Source organism: Tribolium madens, unplaced genomic scaffold, assembly GCF_015345945.1.
Source record: "Tribolium madens isolate multiple individuals breed KSU strain unplaced genomic scaffold, Tmad_KSU_1.1 Scaffold_19;HRSCAF=116;Tcas5.2_LG9, whole genome shotgun sequence".
Lineage (NCBI taxonomy): Eukaryota > Metazoa > Arthropoda > Insecta > Coleoptera > Tenebrionidae > Tribolium > Tribolium madens.
The window spans coordinates 16,309,143-16,333,362 of NW_025400983.1; the positions used below are offsets into that span (position 1 = coordinate 16,309,143).

Sequence of the window (24,220 nt, forward strand, 5' to 3'; positions counted from 1 at the left end):
TTTGAATTATTACAAAAGTAACCTTAAAATTTTAGGGTTTGTCAATTTTTTTTTCAAATTTTGAAAACACCGAAAAAAAGATCTAAACTTTCTCTTTCAAACGCCAAAAAAACAAAAGAATTGTAGACACGCTACTGAGACTATCATTGGCTTGATCTATGTGTTTTTCAAACTGAACATAGGGCTATGTCCCTGTACAAGGACAGAGATAACATTCTTTGTAATACTCTTGAAGTACTCTGATATTTCACTCAAATTGATAAACCTTTCGACATTCAATTAAGATAATATTTTAGAATATGCGTAGCGATGAAAACAGTTATTATGTACATAAAAAGTGTAAGTTATGTTATTATTTCTCGTTTTGCTAATATTTTTTCCAAGTCCAGCTGTTTCATCTAATAAGATGAAAAATATTTCCGAAGGATGTTCAAGGCAGTTAGAACTCTATAACAGTGGATTAATAAACATGGAGCAGTGGGCCTTAGAAAGTAAGCTTTTTTTTATTCAAATTTGTTATAAGTTATGATTTCGTAGTGTTTGATGCAACATCTAAGATTCCAATTGGAGTCTTAGCTGGAAATTTTTACGATTTGGGAAATTTTGACGAATGTCTAAGTGTAAAAACAAACGATCTTAGCGGTAAATACTGTTTAGGGAAAATTCCAATACCAACCAAAAACTTTTCACTGGTAGGTTTTTACCTTTGACCAAAAAAAAAACACTGAGAGAAAAATTTTAGGGCATAACAAAAGGCGGTCAAGCAAAAATCATTTCTAACCAGATTTACCTGCATTCGGCATTTTGCGTTCCAAATGAATGTTCTGTGGAAGACATATCTACTTTACACAATTTATATGTTTTTGACACAAATGATTGTTACACTCAAAATTTGCAACAGAAAATGTCCCCGGGAGCAATTGCAACAATGTAGCGTTTATCATAAAATATTTAATTTAACTAATACTACAATTGTAGAACAATTTTAGCTATATTTCTACTAATCTCCTTTCTCTCAACCAGTTATGACTTCTATCTACATTACAAGAAATACAGTAAGTTGAAAATACATATCCTAATAAAGAAAATAATAACAACGCTTAACTATTTTTTTAAGAGCCCGGTAATGAACTTACAGTTGCATTTTCTTATTTCACAAATGGAAAGAAATTGGTAGCAACGACAAAAAGTAAAGATCAATTGCTGTGCTTAAATGGGATSAAAGCTCTCAGCATGATGTGGATAGTRGTAGCTCACGAATATRTAAATGGGGCTGCAGGACCAATAGCTAATTCTTTTGCAGTTTCTGAGGTAGGCTATACAACTACTTAAACATAAACAACTATTAAAAAATTGTTATTTTTAAGTTTATTCAAGAAACCGCCAACATGTTTGTTATTGGAGCATCTGTTGCTGTAGACACATTTTTTGTAATTGGGGGAATAGTAATTGTATACACTTTTCTCAAAACTGACGCGAAAGGAATAAAGTTTAATGTGTTTTTGTTTTACATTCACCGGTACATAAGGTATGTCGCAAATATGAACCTCAATTAACACTTCTTTACTACTTACCTACTCATAAAAAAACTTCTTAATGCAGGTAAATGTAGTTAAACCGTGAAGGGAGAAAGAAAATGCAAGTGTTGCTTTAAAATATGAAGACGTTTGTTAAAAGTTCAAAACCTTAAAAAAATTAGATACACTATTTATTTATTTTGTACTCAATGTTAATGAGTGTTTTTATCAATTAATTTCAGTAGATAAAGTAGTATTTAAAAGATCCACTCATGTCTTCTTCACTCGTAAACTTAATCTTTTTACTCGTGGATAAACAATTTCTTTATCGTCTTGTATAATAAATAACTCTTTTTTGCATTTAAGAGATTGAATTGTCTTTCCGAAATCATTTACTTTTAGGTGTTTATAATCAATAACTAAGAGGATAGGTATTTAACTTTAAGAGTTATTTTCGATACAAGTGCGCTGTCAAATTATTTTTCAGGTCTGAGACCGAATTTTGYGGCACGAAGCGAAGCTGAGTGATGTAGTSGAGGTCGAAGACCTGAAAAATAAGACAGCGCACGTGTATCGAACAACATTTTTCAGGCTCGTCAGTGAAATTTCATATAAAACGTGAATTTATTGAAAATTTTGAGGTTAATTTTGACAGATGTCAAATCAAGTATATAAACTGAAAAATTTATATATTTATTTATATACCACTTTTTTATGCATCTAAGGGAACGATCATGAAAAACATTAAAAAACATTATTGTTTCAATAGTTAAAAAGTGCACAGCTGCACAAGATATGGAAGAAATGACACTTAATAATCACATTTATGTTAAACTAAATCCATTATTCTTTATTTTTACAATAAAATAATTTTAATTTCAGTATTTATGTACAGGGTGCTGCATTTTGGATGTACGAATAGGGAATCTCCGAAACTAAGAGGTTTAGCCAAAAATGAGTGATACATTCTGGGGCTCATTTTTTGAGAAAATAATATTGGTTAAAACCGCATCGCGCTATCGTCTTTTGTTTTCGACTTATAGGCAAAAGTTGACATTTTGGCGAAATGTAAAAAAATTCATATCTTCGTTATTATAGAAGATACGGATTTGAAATAAAGACATTATATAGGCACTTTTTTACGTAGAATTTAATAATGTAGTTAACAATTTTTTTCAGTTGTTTGTTTAGCGGTAATAAAATAAACTTGTATTTTTTTAAATGGGAATCATAGATGGCTATGTCATTTTTAAAAAGCTTGTTTTTTTTTCTTATCTAAAATATATATATTTGTAACAAAATATTTTTTTATAACTATACTTAAAAAGTGAAATACATATTTTGTTTGATAATAGTTGGCCATGGAAAAACTATTTCACTCCAAATGTGTAAATAATAATCAATAAGAGTTTTGTGAACTGTAAAATAGATGAAAAAATAGATAAAATTATAAAGATTTAAAAAATACGATACGGTAAAAGCATTGAACAAATATCCGAGCGCCTCAGAACAAAATTATTACATATTTTTAAAAAATCAAAAAATAGGAAAAACAAATGTGTCAACAGTCAACACAATTACAAAAAACATTTTTTTGATGATCTAATGGAGGTAGGAAAACGTTCCACTTAGACGGAATTTGAGTACTTGAATAGCCATATCGTCATTTTTGTGTCATATAAAATATATTTTATTGAAGAATTAAAGCGGCTTTTTTTTACAACACTCTATGTATCACTAGAAGTTGCAATGGTAAGGATAGCTTGTTTAAAAACAAAGAAATGTTATTAGTCGCCAATAAGTTGATTTACGATTTATTTTGCATTTTTTTCATTACTTAGTACTTAGAAAACTCTTTCATTAGTGATACTGGTTGAATAATATAGTTTAAATCCTTTTGGTTGAAGATGCAACATTTTTTCATGGCCAGCTGCGAACAAAAATCAAAGATAATTTTTTGCGAAAAATGTATTATAATAATTTGTTACAAATATATATTTTTTTAGATAAGAAAAAAACAAGCTTTTTAAAAATGACATAGCCATCTATGATTCCCATTTAAAAAAATACAAGTTTATTTTATTACGGCTAAACAAACAACTAAAAAAAATTGTTAACTACATTATTAAATTCTACGTAAAAAAGTGCCAGTATAATGTCTTTATTTCAAATCTGTGTCTTCTATAATAACGAAAATATGAATTTTTTTAGATTTCGCTAAAATGTCAATTTTTGCCTATAAGTCGAAAACAAAAGACGATAGCGGGAATGCGGTTTTAACCAATATTATTTTCTCAAAAAATTAGCCCCAGAATGTATTACTCGTTTTTGGCTAAACCACTTAGTTTCGGAGATTCCCTATTCGAACATCCAAAATGCAGCTCCCTGTACAATGAATATTGAATGTTCAATATCTCTTTATTTATCAATTTTAGGCATTTATAAGTTTTTATTTTTAGATAGACAATTTAACAGTCTATTAGATGCAAAAGCAATAAGTAAGGTGTTCCATTAAAATTTTTTAAGTACTTAATTCAACTTTAACAAACTTCTTTATTTTTTAATTTTTACAAATGCATAACATAAAAAATTCTTACAGCTTTAAATTCTGTACTTTCTTCTTTGCAAAAGTAAGAAATTTTTCCTGCTGCCTTCGATTTTGTGTAAAAATTTCTGAAAAAATACATGTTTTCGTAAAAAAAATGTTTTCTGTATTCTTTTAACATTTTAAAGTAAACTTAACAATTTCGTAAAAACAACCTGCATGTTTTTTTAATAATATCATCATTTTTCTATAGAATCTCTTGCAGTTGCTAAACAGAATAACTTTCCTACTCTGTGCAAATCAATAAATCCCAACATTTCAGGTTAACTCCTGCCTTAGCAGTTGTAGTTTTAATCCATGCAACAACATTGAAATATTTAGGAGACGGTCCTCAGTGGAATTCATTTGATGAACACTTAGTAACACCTTGCAGAAAACACTGGTGGGCAGCTTTGTTATACATTCAAAACTACGTACACGACGAACAAGCAGTAGATTTATTATTATTAGTTTAGGTTGACATTTTTTTAAACATTTAGTTAATTTTAGTGTGTACCACAGTCATGGTATTTATCTATTGATTTGCAACTTTTTATTTTATCACCACTTGTTCTCCTTGCCTTAAAAAGAAAGCCAAAATGGACTTTAGTTGGACTGTTAATTCTCACAATTGCTGGCATTGTCATACCTTTTGGAGTTGCTTTTAACAAACAGTTTTCTGCGTTTATGATTGGAAATAAGTAAGTTAATAATTATTTAAGTATCAATGGAATAAACAACTCTTGTAATCTAAGTATGTAAGTTCAAGTATGTAGGTAATGCTAGAGGCGACACATAGAAGCCGAGGGCATTTTTATTCATAAAATTAAAGATGTTTATTCCAGAGATGCATACAAAACTTTCTTCCCAACAGACTAAATTAATAATAACTTAATAAAATAATAAATTTGTCAAATAACTTGTCAAAATATTCAGTTTATTAAACTGCAATTTTTAAGAGTAAAAATCAAAGAGATTGTTTTTGTCAAAAAATACGCAAAAGATTCAATTTATTTAATTCTGTATAAAGTGTAGAAATCGGTGTTTCACTTTTTATTCCTGAAGGAATAAAGTTTTATTAAGTTATTATTAATTAAAAACAAGAAAATAAATCGTAACTTTATTATCTGTAGGGAAGAAAATAATAATTCAAAACTACGACGTTTTTATTTGTTTTAGAAATGATACATTAAATTATATGTTTTTTTACTATGAGCAAACCTATGGGCGGTTTGGACCATATGTAATGGGCATGATTATGGGTTATTTTGTTTTTAAAATTAATAGTGGAGAACTGAGAATTAAATTTAAAAAGGTGAGAGTCAGTATTAATAAATATTTTTATAAATAATGAGATTTATCGATCTCTTACTCGTAATATTTTTTTAATTGTTTTGATAAAAAAAAATCCTATTTAAATAAAAAAAAAGTGACAATTTTTTTTTGTTCTACCGTGTTATATTTATACTAGGTATGAGCAAATATTTGAACGAGTCATAGTCAAAGTCAAAATAACTAACTAAAATAATAACTAAATTTGCTTTATAAGAATGTTTATAGTTTCTAAGATAAAGAAGGTGCAACCTCTATTTTGGCGTCAGAAAAATTGTCAAAAAATGCAGTATAAACTAAGCTTGAACTTTTTGAGTACTTTATCCCAAAATTTACATTGCTAGTAATTAGTAACAATTGAGGTAATGAAATTGGGTGATATCTTCAACAAAAAAATTGATCCAATATTTTTACCTGCATGTTTTTTTTTATGAGGACACATTTCCATGTGCCTATTTTGCTAATTTTTACCCAAATTCTTTAAAGCAATGTAATAGATTTTGAAGAGCTACCCTCAGAGATCATACTTGTTTACAATTTGAGTTGGTGAAGTTTTAAGCTGGCTTAAAAAATTTAAATTTATTCCACAAAGAAAACTTACTGTATCTAAAAAACTATAAACATTCGAATAAGCCACGTTGCGTTATTTTGACTTCTTTTGAGCTCTACTATCACCTGTTAAAATATTTACACATACCTTAAATTAATAGATTGTTATAAAAATGTCTGCCCAACTATGCTTAAACTTATAGACAATTTTGTGTTTTATTTTTGTCATTACAATTTCAGAACATCTATTTACATAGTGCTACAAAGGAAATGGCAGAAAATGTAAACTTTGTTTTCTATTAGGTATTTTGACTTTATTTAATTTTGTTTGTTTTAATTTTTATATTCTTTTGCTTTTTTTGGTTTCATATTTTTGGAATATGTTGTAAAAACAAAAAAGTAATTATTGTTAAATTTATTATTTTTATATACAGGTTGTTTCAAAAGTGTTGGACCAGCTCTCGAATGGTGATCAAACACAGATTTTTCTTCAAGCTTTGGTTTCTGAAAAAAAACAAAACTGACAGAACTAACTATTTCCACATAACCATTTAGCACATTATCTTTTTTGTTTCCAATGTTGTCAGATTTAATTTATTACTGAATTTACTAGTTTGTTAAATGGTTTGTATACTATATAAGACACAAATTGTTGATTTTTTCAACAACCTGCTTAATGTTGGAAGCTCTGCCGTTTCCGCTAACTAAATTTAGGAATACATCATCTGAACTATTTCTGAACCATATCTTGTAAAAAAAAATTCAAGAAATGGTCCAGGACTWCTGAATCATACTGTATGCACTTCTACGTTTAAATTATTGTTTTTTCAAATTTCTTTTCTGTACTACAGCATTTTCCATAAGCCTCATAACGTCGCGCATTTTGTAGCTAACATATATATCAATAGCCAAAGACACAAATAAAAGTTTTTTAAACTCTCAAAGTTGAAGTAAAATTTCCTTAGGTGCGCAAATTCACCCACTCTCCCCTAAGAAAGAGTGACATAAAATCTTAAAGAACAAAATTAATTTTTCCTCAGCTTTAAAGAATGTATATGCAAAATAAATTTCAGAGAATTTTTTTGCATAATGGAACACTCCACATTTAATGAAAACAATTATATAATTATAATTTTTTTCCGCAGATTATGATTTTGCTACTTTGGTCGTTGTGTCTAGTCGGTGGTTTGGCGTGCGTTTATGCAGGACACGACACAATGCTAGCCCCTTACAATAGATGGTCTCATTCTCTTTACATCGCCTTCAATCGACCAGCTTGGGCTTTGGCCATTAGTGGCATAATTTTTTTATGTGTCTCAGGATACGGAGGCAAGATAATTAAGGCCATTTCTATGTAAATGGTAGTTACTTTGCAGTTTCCAGGACCTGTTAATAACTTCTTGTCAGCTTCCATATTCCAGTTTTTGTCGAAAATTTCCTATTCCATATATCTAGTTCACTATGCGTTTATCATTCTCAGAACTAGTTCTTACAAGACTGAAATTAGCTTGACACATTTCTATACGGTGAAGTATCGATTTTATAACACTAAACTTAATCTAATATTTTGATTTACAGTTTTTTAATTTTTGGGGCGATTTTATGTGTAGTATTGCTTTAGCTATAATTCTTTGTTTAACATTTGAATCTCCAATGATTACAATAGAAAAATTGCTGTTTGAAAAATGTAAGTTTCACTCAACTTGGTATTAATATTAACAGTGTTATTTCAGGGACACATACAAATAAAGTCACTTTTAAATAATTAATTACAGCGTTTTATTTATTATATTATAACAATATTACATCCTTACTTGTTGTCTTCTGCTCTAGACGTTTTCTTCTACAATTAGACGCAATATGACATGTATTTATAAACACAAAATTTGTGTTATTCAATAGTGTAAAAAATAATATGTATGTAACCAAGTTAACAAAATATAATTTTGAGTTGGGATATACACAAGCAAAGTTCGTTTTTAAATTATATGCGTGTAGATCAATTAATAATTTGAAAAACGTATCAGATAGCTATCTTCTTTTAACATTTGTAAACAGCCATGTTGGTTTCTCTCGTATTTGCGTATTTATCACGCTATTTATCTCACTTTAACAAATGCGATTAGCTTCAGAACTAAGACGTACGTCAAAAGTATGTCTTACCGTCAAGTAGGTCATTTGTAGATTGTTTTGAGGCTAAGATTTATACCCTTTATATCATCAACGTAATTCAAGCCCTATAAAAATCCTAATCCTAGGGAAAAGCTTTAATTTTTGACTTTAGTACCAAAATGTCAGAAGCTGTCAAATGTCCTAAACAGACGGAGGATGTCATATCGTGTTCTTGATTCACACTACTCCCACCAGAAATTCAAAAAGAAACGAGTGTTTTTGTAGATTGGGCGTCACAGATATCCATGAAAGTTTGATTGTGAACGAATCATTGTATTGAAAGCTATAATCTGACATTTGACACATCGCCGGGCGTACTAAAAATTGTGGWCAGTTCGCAACACACATCACCGCCAACTATGACGCCAAATTTAAATAAATAACCGTTAGATTTAAATTCTCAATGCATGCAAATAAATAGTCAGGTAYAGACAAAACAGGTATTCACAAAAACGTCAACTAACTTAAAATGTACACAATATTATTATAAACCTAGTAACATACCTTTACCAATAGATTAAATTTATCGGTATAGAAGCAATAATAATATTCTGTTGGAAGTTATATGGCTTGGGGTAATTACACTGTATGCCGTTCAATAACTTTATTACTACACTAAATTACTATGCCATTAAATAAATTAAAGACTGTACTTTCAAAAGTGCGAAAAAGTTGGGTTTTAAAGAAGATTTAGGTTTTTTAGTTGGTTTTAGTTTTTAATTAAACTAGACTATCATATAGAGTAAACGCAACTTTTTTTGAATTTTAATTAAAGTTTAGTTTAAATCGACAGTTATTGTTTATAAAAATGAAGTAACACATTAACATTTTCCAAGAAGAAAATAATAAAAAAACAGTCAGACAAATTTTTTAGCGATAAACCATTAAGTAAAGGCATAAAAAGTTAGTTTTTTTAGAAACACTGAAGGATAAAATAATTATTTATTCAATTTTGACAGTTTAAAGTAACTTTATTAACTCCATAACAACCATCATAAGCAGGCAATGATTCACTAGTGAATTAAAAAAAAGTTTTTTTCCGGGGATACAAAAACTCCCTTTTTGTCTTGATCTTCTACGATTTCAGCTATTTTTCGCACAAGTGTCACAAATTTGGATGTAATCACTTTGTCATAAAAATGTTTTACGCAGTCTACATGATTGTTCTAGACTGAATAGTGTGATTTAAATATTATTATATTTTTTGTTCAAAATATCGTCAAAATTGAATAAAAACTTTTACGCCACGTGAAAGATATAATCTCACACGCACTACGTGCTCGTAAGTTCAACGTCTTTTCGTAAATAAACGTACCTACGTTTAATTCATTTGTTGTATAATATTAATTATTCGACGAATTTGAGTGTAAATCGGACGCTTTATTTAATTTTTATTAAACCACGAGTGTTAACGAGTGTTTTATCATCCACGAGATGGAATAAAGTATTTGATTTACACGAAGACGAGTTAAATATTTTATTCTTCGAATTAGACTCAAAAAGGCTTAAAATTGCTTTAAATCTGTTAACAATAATTTGACGTTTCGTATTGAGAAATGACAAACAGTTGGCAAAACTTCCTTACATGGGAGAAAAACCGTAAATTTTGACAGTGTCGCAGAATAAATCATCATTTCCTCTAATACAATCCGTCTTTTTTTCCTAAATTAAAAATAAAAACTTCAATTCCTTTGTTTGAATATAACTATAATTATTTTTTGCTTTTAGCTTATATGATATGTATTAACGCTAATTGTCTAAAAAGTAGCAACGCTTTCTTACTACATACAATCAACTGAAAGAACTAAGTACGCTAAAAATAAAAACAATAAACTTCACGATTTAAACAAAAGTAACAAACTTTATCACAAATAGAAAAACATTACATACTTTGATTCAAGTTTCAAGTACATAATGCGATTACTAATCAATTTCTGGAACACTGTACATCTCTAGTACTTGTTCCACTTTATTCATACATACTATGATTCACATCACGGTGAATTTGAAACGCGAACAGGTTACATCATCAAACCACAGTTCACAGAACACATCCATATCAAATAATAACGCAAGCATATGGACGCAAACCAAATTAACAATTACTATTAGGTTTGGTCTAGTTTTATTTTAATGTTTTGCATGACCTGTATCTATTTTGAATATGTATTCATTTTCAATAGCTACAAATATAAAAACTCAGTAATTTATTTACTTTAAAATGCCATCCGAATGTCGTGTATAATATTTTTTCCATGTTCCTGGTATCTTACCTTACATGACATTTTTCTCTGGCGCGCGAGTTCTAACACACTTTGTACACATAAATTAATTTTTAAGCAGATCGAAGACAGGTGACGAAAATTATTTTTCTATTATTTTATAACCGTCCTACCTTACCTACCTTAAGATCCATATTTTTAGAGATGTACATTGCAAAACGTTTTCGACACCTTTGGAATTCATTTTTACGAATAAAATAATGACGTTTCAAATTAATTTATTTCACAGCCACCTAGCTACCGCGCAATGTTGTCATGTTGTTTTTTGTTCAAAAAAAATTGCAAAGTAGAAAAAAATATTGTATGATATATCGTTTATAAGGCACTTTGTCGCACTTACTTCTTTATCACACTCCTCGCTGCGCTCGTCGCGTCCTAAACCCGTGCGTGCGACAAAATACTTCTTATAAAACTCGTTTCACAACACAATTTTGCAAACAAGTATTTAAACAGAGAAAAATGCCGTAAGGTAAGATATCAGGAACATGAAATAGTATTCACGGAAAGTGGTGACAAATAACGGATATGTGGGTCTTATATTTACGAGACATTAGCTGAGTGCGTTAGACACTTTTCAGCGAGTTACGTATACTATTTTTTCCACAACCCCCGTAATACCACGACAAAAAAAATCACACTATTTTTAATAGAACGATTTAATGTTTCTGTTAAAGATCTAACATCGGCAGTAATAAATACTCGATGGTTTGAATTAGCAGAACTTTGCGTCAATTTTAAACGATGAAGTAAATGAATGTTAAAAAAATGCATATGCCAACAATCACGCTGAACTCGCCAGACGCGCCTAGAGATCTACAACCTCTGTTACGTTATTTTCATATCGGCACACGTGTCGTTAAGAGAATTCGATAAAGTCAACTTTCGTAGGTAATTCGCTGTATGGAAACAGTTACTTTCGTATACGGTCGTGACTCTATTTATTTCTGTTGGAAATTAGAAGGGAAAACAAAGAAGCTATGTCCTAAATTGTAACTATCTTTAACGTTATTTGTGGCTTTTATTAACAAAATTTTTGTACCTTCGCTAAATAATTATAAAAAAACATATACAAGGTCATCAGTATTATTAAATAGACATAAAAAATGTCAAATTGCAAAAAATAAATAAATGTCAAAAACATTTTTCCATGTATCTTACTTTTCTATGAGGCGTGAATTTTGAAACACGCTGTATTATCCAGATTTGAAATAAAAATTTTTGAAAGCCCCTCACAATAGAGATTAGCAATATTTTGCAGCACTAAATTTTACTTTATATCGTCGCCACTGTTATTATTATTTTTTAATTAAAGATTATTGGGACCATGAAGTTTCATAATCAAAAATTATAAGAAATAACTAATAGTAGTGCACTGTAAAAACCATGCAGTCATTCTTCCTGGTTATTAACAATGTAGACTTCAGACGAGAGTATAAAAATTTTATAGACAGTGTTTTAAAAGTATGAGAGATCTGAAACAAAGAGAAATTTCCGATCAATTGAAACTACTCAAATCCATTAAGTCGAATTATTAATACATTTACAGCTGGCGTGACTACATAGTAAAAGTTTAGTACTACAAGTAGAAGAATTAAAAATAACAAAAATSACARACAGAAACCTTGTTAAAGTGAYCTGCGAYACCCGACCCATACATAAAAACAATTGTTGCTGAAATCAGCATCAATTTTGTAATAAAACAAAGACTATTGTTTTGCTATACATACAAATAACTGCAAATGCGAAAACAATTGACACTAAGAATAATCCTTAATATACAGGGTGTATAATGTGTGGAATCAAGCGTGTTTTTTTAATCAATTGCCTCCAGAAAATGACAATTAATAAATTAATATAAATTAAAGTAATATGAAAAATGTAATCAAATTTTGAAAACGAAATTTTGTTTTGTGTTTGAGTTATGCGATTTTTTTTGTGAAAATTGCAATGTATGTAAAACCTTTTTTTTAATTAAATATAAAGTAGATAGTTGTAATCCTTAGACCATAAGCTTCGTGAGAAAAATGGTTTTATAATAGATTGCTATTTAAAAAAATTAAAATTTTTCTAGAACTCAAAAACAAAAGAAAAATTTGAAAATTTTTATTTTTTATAAAACAAAAAAATTCTGTCAAAAAATTTTGACATTTATTTTTTGACATTTGACATTTTTTTATATGTATTTAAGGATAGTGATGATCTTGTTATGTTTTTTTATAATTATTTAGTAAAGGGACAAAAATTTTGCCATAAAAGCCACAAATAACATTGAACAGAGTTACAATTTAGGATACAGCTTCCTTGTTTCCTCTTTTAATAGCCTATAGCAAAAAATCTTGGAAAATTATTTTTCCAACAGAAATAAATAGAGTCCAAGTGCAAACTTTAAACCCTCATAACTTCGAAATTTTTATAGATATTTTATTTTGACATTTGTTTAACATTTTTGTCCATGTTCCTGGTATCTTACCTTATATGGCATTTTTCTCTGGGGTGCGAGTTCTGGCGCACCCTGTATACACTAAAGCAATGTTTCTCATTGTAAAGCTGTTATAAATAAAGAGTAAATTTTTATATTGAAATTTTGCAAAACTGATCAACATTCGGCAAAATCAGTTGAAAATAAAAACAAACATTAGTAATCAATTAATTGTGTCTGAACTTTAAGATAATGAAATGATCGCCATTTTTGCCTTTGATGATAAAATTACCTCCGTAGTTGCGTAAAAAAAGTAAGTATTGTAATTAAATGAGTAGGTGCTTCAMAATCTACGTCAAAGCCTGTAATAAAAAAATGTAAAACAATGTCAATAACTCGGTAAAGCTTTAACCAATATCTAAAAACAAATAATAATTTGGTAACTTTTTGATAATGTCTGCAAAAATTTGTATTTAAATAATCAATAATTTTATTAAATTTGATGGCTATTATATGTTTAAACCATTTTAGTCAATAAACAATTTGGCTACATGTATGTATGTATAATAAAGCAAAAACAAATTCCCTTGTTTTTTGAATAATTCCGGATGCTAATTCAAATACATACCGGGTGAACAAAAAGTATGAAACCACGCAATGCTTACTTTTGAAAAAATAATTGATAATTGATAAATGTGACCGTTTTGTGAGTAATAAATAAATTTTCTATTTTGCGCCATTAATAAAGCTATTAAAAAACTTGTTTGGATGCGTAAACAGCCTCTCGAAGTGCATTATTAATAGTCTAGTGTTTTTAATGTTGGTGGCAATGCCGTTAGAAGTAAATTGCTTTATTTATTCTTACCAATTACTCGAATTTTTGGTAGCAAAACATGAAAGAAAAGTAAAAAAAATAAAATGCTAGGTTATGTAGCCTTTTGGTTTCGGAGTAAATTTTTCTCCGTTCGGAGATTTAACTGGTTACAAAAATTATGATGTAAGAATTGAAAATAAAATTAAATAATTCGAAAGTAAACAAACGTTTATTTTCAAAACAGTTTTCTTTAGCACTTTTACCAATAGTTAGTTCTTATTAAAGGAAAAACTTAAATTTGCTTGGTTTCATATTTTTTGTTTGTTTTGTATATTTCCTAAAACATTTTCACATTTCACTTTTTATATCAAATAATTTGTCCATTAAAATGTGTAAAACTTGCTCTGAATCATTTTTGCTTCGAATCGTGAATAACGAAATCCGATTTTCTCGTTATCGCATCTTTCTCGTGAAGATAAGGGGTGCAACACCTATTGTTGGAAAGAGATTGATTGTGTGGCTTTTAAGGTGTTTTCGCATTAGAATGYCTTGTGAATTGTGTTTCACTCCCTATTATTGAGGAATCGATGGCTTAATTATGCAATTGAAGCGACTTGGGAATTGAATCGAAGATGAATCTGCTATCTCAAATCTCCATGAAACAAAGTTGTTTAGATTGAAATAACAATTCCACAATATGGAATTTAAATTAAACGGAAACTCACCACAAAATATGTTTGTTTAAAGTTTTAAATAAAATCGAGTTCTAGAAATACCTAAATGCTATTGGTAAATCAATGCAAACGTTATCAATGCCACAATTTTTCTAGATTGTACGATTATTTTTTTTTGATTAAAAATCACTATTTAAAACTGTTTACAAATCATAAGTGGAATTTTACACAAGTACTAAATACATACATTATCTATAATTTAGAAATTTCTACAACGCATATGGTGGAGATTTTCTTATTTAACTTGATCTGCTTTTTATATAAAATACAACTTGTACTTATTTCTTCGTCTATTCCAATCTAAATATAATATTTTTTAATTTTATGAAAGTTACACAATTTGTCAATACTTGTTAAAACGCCTTATATAAAAAATAAAACACGTAAAAATCACATCTAATGAAAAAGCAAAAGTTTCTTTACCAGTGCGCAAAATTTTACTTTTCTTTTTTAAGTAATTTAGATTCTAGATCAAGTTAAAGCATGTAGACCAAGAAAATTTTAGGTTTGAATGCTATTGTTTCAAATTTTTAAATAATCTAGTATTTCAAAAAATTTATCTAGTGATTGTCCGATTTAATTCATCGTGTATTAAATTACACAAAATCGGTTTTAAGAGTATTTTTCGAATAGAGGAACAAGATAAAATCAAAAACAATGACAAATACTTTTAATAACCTAGAATCTCCTTATTGTATCAAAAGTTCATTTCGTGTAATATTTGATAATTTTTTATCTACAATATAAATATAATTCACCCAAGTGACTGTTTATTTGAAAGAGAGTCAAAAAGTTGAATATAGTGAAAAATGAAGTATAGTAAACTGAGTGGTTTTATTACAACAATTCTGGTATTATTCATTAAAAACAGTAATAGCAACGAAGTGCCTTATCAGAATATATTCGAATCAATTACCCCAGAAATAAATCAAACATTATCACCAGAATGTCAAAAAGATGTGTTTCGCGTAATAGAATCACCATACCTGCTTCTGCTATGTAAGTGATTTAGCACTAAATTAAAAAAATTATATAATTATTTTTTTCTAGTAATCGATGCTAGCTCAAAAATACCATCTGGTGTAGCAAAAGGAAATTTTCGACCAATGGGCAATTACGATGAATGTTTCAGTATAAAAGATGTTGAAACTAAATTCTGTAAAACTTATGTGCCCATAACATTTAATAATAGTGGAGAAATTGTAAGAAATAACATATTAATGCAAATATAACTTTAGATTTATTTTAGAATGTAGAAGCACTCTTCTGTGTGTTAAATTCTTGCACTGCTCAAGATTTAAATAAAATCTTTGACAATTTTTTAACATTTGACGACGAATTGTGTTTGACAAAAGATTCAGGACCTTCTTTGGATACTTTAGCTATAACAGCGATGTAAGTAAAGAATTTTGGAATGTGTAGAAAATCTAAAATTGTGTTTATATTTTAGAGTCATCTTTGCGATAATTGGTTTAATCACTATTACTTCTACTATTTATGATATATTTGTACAGTACACAAAAAAAAGTAAGTACTTTTGTGTAATCTTCACACAAATAAAACACTTATACTTTACAGCTGCTCTCCACCCAATTACAACAGCATTTTCATTTTACACAAATGGAAAAAAATTATTTCATTTGGGTAGTGGTCAAGAATTGCCATGTCTAAATGGTATCAAGGCACTAAGTACGTTATGGGTGGTGTTGGGACATGTTTACATGGCTTACGTTTTTGTTCCTTTGGACAACTATCTGGATGTTTATAACGTAAGTAGTCACTACGAGTGTAGTGGAATTCATAGATAAAACTATCCAAATAAGTTTCCGGAATATTTTACATACGTATAGTTAAAAACTTTTTGATTGTAGTATGTAGTTTACTAGAAGTCTGATGTTTTTACAAAAAAATAATTTCAACAGTGCGAAAAGACAGCAATTTTAAAATGGAAGCAAGAGTTACCAAAATAAGTGCAGCAAATTTTAGCACTTGCATGAGTTTTGGAATCGTTTTCCTGCAAATGTTATAAATAATTTTTTTCCTACAATCGCTTAGAACCGTCCTACTTAACTTTTTTAGTTAAGTTTTTTCAAAATTTGAAATTGCTTCTTACACATTTTTGACGTTAGAATCACGTTAGAATGTTTAATTTATTACTATTTTAGGAAAAGTGATTATTACCAATTATTTAATGTAAAATATAAAATTTTAACTTAAAAACTGTAAAATGCTGTGTCAAATCGGTTTGCGTATCAAATTTAGAATAATTTTACATGTAACATTGTTACAAAATATGTACTTTCAATAACTTGAAACTAGCTCGTCGTAGAGCATTTTAACCGATCGCGTCGTACTGTTTGTAATTTTACGTCCGTATTTTAAACGTATTTTGCGRCYAAACTCAAAAAACGGTCGTATCTGCTTTCAATTATCTCTCGAATGACACAAATCTAGAGTCAGTTCTGAGAATGATTTTGTCAACTTCATTCTACTCTAAATCATTCCAAAATCAAGGCCCAAACACGCTTAAAATTGTTGGTGTTTGGAAAATTACTAGTCGCAGAGCATTTTAACAAGTTCCAATTCCAAAACGAGCCGCGCAACGTAGAGTTGAGGAACAAACGATTGCTTGAATTGTCTTTTGAAACAAGTGTTTTATAGTGTTTTTTCCATTTTGCGGTTTTTAAAGAAAAAAAAATAATTTTGGAAATTTTGCATCAGATCACGTAACAATGTTATTCATAAAGACGTTTTATTTCCGCCACCAAAAATTTGATAAATTGGTAAGTTTACTGAAAGCAATTTCTTTCCAACGCAAGTGTCACCAACATAACACCAATTCAAAAGCTACCAACACTCACAAAAGAGTTAAATATGCAAAATATTTTTTTTACAATTTTTTTATCACTTTTTTTTCATAAATTTTGTATTAATTAAATTTTTGCAGTGGCTCGATTCGACTTACAGCCAATACATTTCTGGAGCAACCGTTTCGGTCGACACATTTTTAGTAATTGGTGGATTTTTAACAATGTATACTTTTGAAGCATCTATGAACAAAGGGACAAAATTCAATGTTCCTTTATACTATCTGCACCGTTTCCTAAGACTGACACCCTCTCTAGCTGCAATGCTACTAGCACATGCGGCTCTTTTTAATTATTTTGGTTCCGGACCTGTTTGGGAAAACACCGACTTATTTCTATCCAAAGCTTGTAAGGATTACTGGTGGTCTACTTTACTATATATCCAAAATTACAACAACCCCAACGGAATAGTAAGTAACTGAAATTTGTTGTAAAAACATTAATTTTCCAATTTTTAGTGTATTCCTCAAAGTTGGTACCTTTCAGTGGACATGCAATTATTTCTAGTGTCACCTTTACTCCTAGTTTTGATACGCCAATGGCCAACTTGGGGTTTTATTACTTCATCAATATTGTCTGTTCTGTCGATTATAAGTAGTTTTCTAATCGGATGGTTTTTCAAACTTAATGGACAAATGACTGGAAATATTAGTGGAAACCTTAGCGACTACATGAAGTATTATTACATGCCCACTCACACCAGAATGACCCCGTATTTAATGGGATTGATGCTTGGTTATGTGATTTCTCAATTAAAAACATCGGGAAAAAAGATTAAAATTAATAAGGTAAATACAAGCAATAATTTTTGCTCTATTACACTGGACAAAAAAAAATAGTTTTGATTAATGCGAGAATTGCAACCAAATATTCTACAACAAAAAATAACACTAATGTGTCAAATAAACGTCCCACAAAGCTTTGTTACAGATATAGAGGGTGATAAATTTTCATAATAAAAATTAAAATCCATTTGTGAGCCATCAAAAGCGTTTATTTTCCGACAATTACTATGTTTTTACTTTTACCAATGGTTTGCGTACGAGCACGTCCCTAGATATTTTTTTTTATTTTTTAATATTATTTTATGATATAGAATATGTGGTTGCAATTTTTCACATTATTAAAAAAATTCCCTGTATACATAGAAATCATTTTAAATTTTTTAATCCTAAAATTTAATTTACTAACATACACAACATTTACAGACGATTTAATGACGTATTAGGCCGAAAAAGTACAACTTTACAGACTATTGCGTTTACTGTACGAACGATTTCGAAACAACTGTTTTTGTCTTTTAACTTAAGTTTATTTGTATTCGTATTCTTAATAATACTTTATTTAATTTATATTTCCAGATGTTGGTATTGCTAGCATGGTTGTCTTCCTTTGTTTTAATGGCGGTTTGTGTATACGGAGGACATACTCTTCAATTTACAGAGTACGACAGATTAGCCAATTCATTCTACATTGCTTTGATGCGACCCACATGGTCCGTAGCAATCTGTTGGGTGATATTTGGATGTGTTATGGATTACGGTGGCCCCATTAACAAATTCCTTTCGATACCCATTTTTCAAATACTATCGAGATTATCATACAGTATATATTTAGTGCACTATTCATTTATTTTTATGACAAATTTTACAACAAGATCATCGCTGCATTTCAGCGATTACTACGCGGTAAGATTATTTCTTAAATTTAGAATAAAAACTAACTTTGCTTTTTACAGTTTCATAAGTTTTGGGGCGACTTGATCTTTTCGCTTGCTATTGCAATAGTCTGGACACTCATCTTTGAATCTCCTGTTATTGTGCTAGAGAAAATGTTGTTTAAAAACCATGTCAAAATTCCTCATTCCAAAAAAGAGGTACTTGTTTAAAATATCATAAGTATTTATATTTATTTATTATTTGTTTATACTTTTCTATTTATTTTGTAATAAATTATTTTTTGTATGTAAATAAATTTGTTGTTTTACTTTATTTATTAGTGATCAAATTATATTAAGCATGCAAGGTCATGAAATAAAATAAATCAATTTTTTGGTTTATTTTATACTCAAGTCTGTATCAGCTAAAACTAATACATACAGTGTGACCCAGGGGTGCGTGCAAGCTCTATAACTTTTTTTCTACCCAAACTATTGACTTGATTTTTTTTATGGTAGATCCGATAATGAAACATTTAAAAAAATATATTTAATACAGGATGTCCTAAAATAAGATACACAACTAAGTTCTATTTTTTTTTAATGAAAACTCACAATTTTTGTTACCGTTTTAGATTCGCCACTCAATTGTCGATATAACGCATCCCGTTTTTTAGACTTACCTCCAATAGTTTTTAACTTATGTAAATTTATGTGTCAAAACTGCGTCGTGCATAGGTAGTCTCACAGAAAAATTTCTAACTTAAGAACCATTCAAGATAACTTAACTAACTTTTTCACAGTCGTTAGCGTATTTTCTGGTATAAAGGCAAACCCTGAGTCGATGTTCCTCCACCTACTACAATTTTTTAAAAATGACAAATTACGAATGGAAGTAACTCGACTTTTTCAAATTCAATACCCTATACTTCATTACATCGTTGTATATGAGCTTTTTGCCAATATAGAGTTTGTAGAATCCATTTTGTAAAATTTGTGAGATTTTTGCAAAATAAAAAATGTTGATTTTTTTTCGAAAAAAAACCGGAATCTAGTAGGCCGCTGTCATAAAATTTGACGGAAGCCTTCACTTTATTTATTTACATTATACATTTATTAGAAGACTAGCAACTTGTGTAAAACATGGTGCTTTATTTGAGCATTTTCTATAAGCAGACTTTTCTCAAAATTTTTACATTGTTTCCTTTGTGATTTACTTCTGTTTCTATTACAATTTCATTTTGTTGAAACATATTCTTTTCAGAATTGTATTGATGTGTCAAATTTTACAACATCGGCATACTCGATTCTATTTAAAAAAAAAAAAAAACATCAACATTTTTCATTCTGCAAAAGAGTAATTCCATGCCAAAACGATCACTTTTAAAACTTATTGTTTCTGATTTTTGTAAATTTGAGATATGTTATAGAACGTCTAAAAATAAGTGACACGTATTTCACCGTCTTTTATTATTTCAATGTATGTTGAAAAAACAGGGACGTACAAAATTAAGTACCTCGTAACAAAAAGAATTTTTTTCTAAAGAGCAAATAAACATATTGAACGATTTTTTTTTTAAATAATAGATATAAGTAGGTACACTACGGACGTGATAATACATGTATTCTAAAAATTTGTTATTAACAAATAATTTAAAAATATATTGTTTAAACAAAAAAATTAACAATTAAGTACGTAGGTTTTTAAAATTCTTAAAATTCACTTAAAATTTATGTAAAAACTTTCATATTTTTATGTCTTCACATAACTTTCAAGACGGACGTTTTAAAAATGGCTAAAAAAAAATTTTGTTTGAGAGCGCCGCATAGTGCGTTATCCCCTAAGATCGTCTAAAAGTAGCGTTTTCTTGGAAATTAAATAGAAAAATTTGTTTAATTAATTTAATTACTGTCACTAATAAATTGTTGTATAGAAAACACTGAGTTTTCAATTTTCCAATAACATTTATTTTTCAAAAAATATCAATAATAAATACAAATTCCTCGGTTGAGAAAGAGTACTCTCTATTTTTTTTTATTCTATTTTCTGATATTAAAATAAAAGTATGTAGATCTCGAGTACTTTTTATGAGCTTTGCTCGACTAAAACGATCATTTAAAAAATCGCAGTCTTTCAAAAATCGCAGTCTTTCACACAGGGTGTGTCAAAATTCCCGGACCAACGTAACATGCCATGTAAGGTAACATACCAGGAGCATGTAAAAAATGTAAAACAAATCTATCTAAAAAAATTTCGAAGTTATGAGTGTTTAAATTTTGCACTTYGGCTCTATTTGTTTCCGTTTTTGTGTGTTTTTTTTGCTACAGGCTATTAGAAGAGGAAACAAGGAAGCTGTATTGTAATTTGTAACTCGGTCTAATGTTATTCGTGGCTTTTATTGGCAAAATTATCGAACCTTTATTAAATAATTATAAAAAAAAACATATACAAGATCATCGATGTCATTAAATAGACATAAAAAATGTCAATTTTTAATAAATAAATGTAAAATTTTTGACAGATTTTTTTCATGTGTCTTACCTTACATGGCATGTCACGTTGGTCCGGGAATTTTGACACACCCTGTATAACCAAACGTAATATGTGAAATATTTACTCATCCCAAGAATTTGTTTTTTATTATTGATATTTTTTTAAATGTTAATAAATTATTGGAAATTATGTGTTTTCTATTTAATTTCCAAGGAAACGCTACTTTCAGGTGATCTTATGAGAACATGCACTATGCAGCGCTCTCAAAAAAAATGCTTTTTCAGACATAGTAAAAATGTGAGAGTTTTTACATATTTTTTTAAGAATTTCAAAAACTGCGTAATTGTTTATTTTTTTTGTTAGAATATATTTTTAAATTATTTCTTAAAAACAAATTTTTAGAATTCATGTATTATTACTTCCGTAATGTACCTATTTATATTATATTATTTAAAAAAAAATCGTTTCAATATGTTGATTTGTTCTTTAGATAAAAATTCTTTTTGCTCCCAGGTACTTAATTTTGTACATCCCTGTTTTTTCAACATACATTGGAAAAATAAAAAACGATGAAATACGTGTCACTTATTTTTACACGTTCTATAACATATTTCAAATTTACGAAAATCAGAAACAATGACTTTTAAAAAAAGTTATGGAGCTAGCTCGCATTCCTGGGTCACCCTCTATTTAAAATATCTAATTGATTTCAAATCCTGTCCTGACTTAAATTTATAATATCACCTTTTCTATTAGAAATAAAATAATAGAATTTTGCACGTTGGTAAAGAAAACTTTGCTCTATCGATTGATGTAGTTTTTATCTGATTTTGTTATACAGGGTGATCAAATTTTCTTTTTGTACTTTTATTAAGTGTTAAGTGAACATTGTTTTCAGCGTTTTAATCAAGAGTTTAGAATCACAACACATCTTCCAATAAAAGGCAGTTACCGCAGAACCTTGAGTAAACCTCTTAACAAGCTGTAGGGCACAATTCAAGCTGAACGACCCTACTATCTAAATGTGTGCTTAGAACTTAACATAATGCAAACAGATTAAGTTCCAAGGAACCGTCAATAGCATGAACTCTTCCAAATTGAAATTTTCAACAGTGGAGATCTGATTCGCTTATGTTATAGCACCGAAGTGAATAAAGTTTGAAATTATTTCCGTCTCAAGAGAGTTTTTTTTATCGAAGGGTTATCGACAGATAAATGTGCGGCCTGAAAACAGGTTTCTCATAAAACATTTTTTCCAATTTACTGACGCCTGCACAAATTTTATTGAATAATAATTAAGTGAGAGAAATGGGATAAACATCAAGCTTTTATTGATAATCAAAGTATTTTGATAGTTTACTGAAAATGCGGTTGATGGTAATTTCATTCTGCTGAATTATGCATTAACTTGTGATATTTTAAGACACTTTAACACAAGATAAGCGTATTCGACACGCGGCGCAACGATAAAGAACGATTTTGCAGAATTTTAAATAAACTATAAAGTAATATCATACATAACACAGCTTTTGGAATACTATAAGTCAGTCAAACCGTAATAATTTTTAGTTGTCGTTTATTTTTAAGTTTAGTTTGTTTCATTTTTTAAATTAAATAATTTGATTGTTCGAGAAAAAAGTATTTTTAAAAACTTCTTACACAAAAGATAAAAATCTTACAAAAGTAAAAGTTTCACTACTTCAAACAAAAATGGTTAAATTTTAAACTTCGAAAAATTCAGTTAACAAGTTGTATTTAAAATTATAAAATTAACTTTCTAAAAAAATTAATTATTTAATATACTTTAGGAACTTTCTCTCACAGCCTGTGCATTATTTCTGCAAAATATTCTTTAAAAAGGAGGTGATTTTGGTTCTTTGTAGCCATCTTGTACCAATCGAATCGAATATGTTTTAACTTTGTACAATGTGGAAAACTTGTGTCAGTGTTGGAAACCCACGAAATAAATTGTGATATACGGCAGCTACGTGCTGGAATATAAATCTTCCGCATTTCCTTTGAAAGTTGCCCACGTTTAAAAAAAATCAATCGAGTTAAATTAACTTACTCTTAATTAACTTTCAAAGTTTTCCCGGAAAACTTTTTCTCCCAATAAAACCTGTTTACAAATTCGGAATGTTTAATGTGCACTTGTGACTTTTATGTGTATTTATTACAGAACAATGTTAAAGAAAGTCAATTATAAATTAATATTAACGACTTAATAGCTCATAAACATGATCTTTGAAAAAAAACGTCCACCTCGATTTTCTTTCTTCCGTTAAGTTAATAAATATATAATAATAATTTGAAGACTTTCATATCGATAAATTCAGATGAAACCAAAGAATATTTTAAGTCTTATAGGAAAATTATAGGTAACACTTTAAATAAGTTTTTTATATTACAATTAATTTAAATCTTACACATTGTTACTAATTGAAAAACTATAGCTCGTTTTTTTTATTTATGCGTGTGAATCAATTAATAATTTGGAAGAGAGATAGCTATCTCTTTTCAACATTTGCCTTGCCTTGTTGCTCTCTCGCCACGTATTTGTGTAAGGCCGGTCACGCTATTTATCTCACTTTAAAACAAATGCGATTAAAGTAACGCAGAGCTAGTCCTATAAAAATCGTAACGCCAGAGAGCAGCTTTAATTTTTGACTTTAGTACCAAAATGTCAGAAACTGTCAAATGTCAAAAACAGACGGAGGTCATGTCGTGTTTTTCATTCTCACTACCTTCACCAGCAAATAAAAAATAGATTGTACCTCCCGGAGAGAAAACACTGCATTG

General features: G+C 28.9%; 1 protein-coding gene across 1 annotated transcript; it reads left to right on the forward strand.

Moving 5' to 3' along the window:
* Positions 1 to 298: 298 nt before the first annotated feature.
* On the forward strand, positions 299 to 19,234 carry LOC123011580. The gene is made up of 22 exons (XM_044409087.1): positions 299 to 491; positions 538 to 692; positions 743 to 930; positions 979 to 1,055; positions 1,118 to 1,311; positions 1,368 to 1,528; positions 4,385 to 4,553; positions 4,612 to 4,802; positions 5,281 to 5,416; positions 7,128 to 7,311; positions 7,366 to 7,508; positions 7,561 to 7,669; positions 7,716 to 7,741; positions 15,219 to 15,402; positions 15,454 to 15,605; positions 15,653 to 15,798; positions 15,854 to 15,930; positions 15,982 to 16,172; positions 17,351 to 17,680; positions 17,729 to 18,058; positions 18,632 to 18,958; positions 19,009 to 19,234. The coding sequence occupies exons 1-22, from the start codon at positions 347 to 349 to the stop codon at positions 19,156 to 19,158; spliced, it is 3,765 nt and encodes a 1,254-aa protein (XP_044265022.1). The 5' UTR covers positions 299 to 346; the 3' UTR covers positions 19,159 to 19,234.
* The last annotated feature ends 4,986 nt before the right edge of the window (positions 19,235 to 24,220 follow it).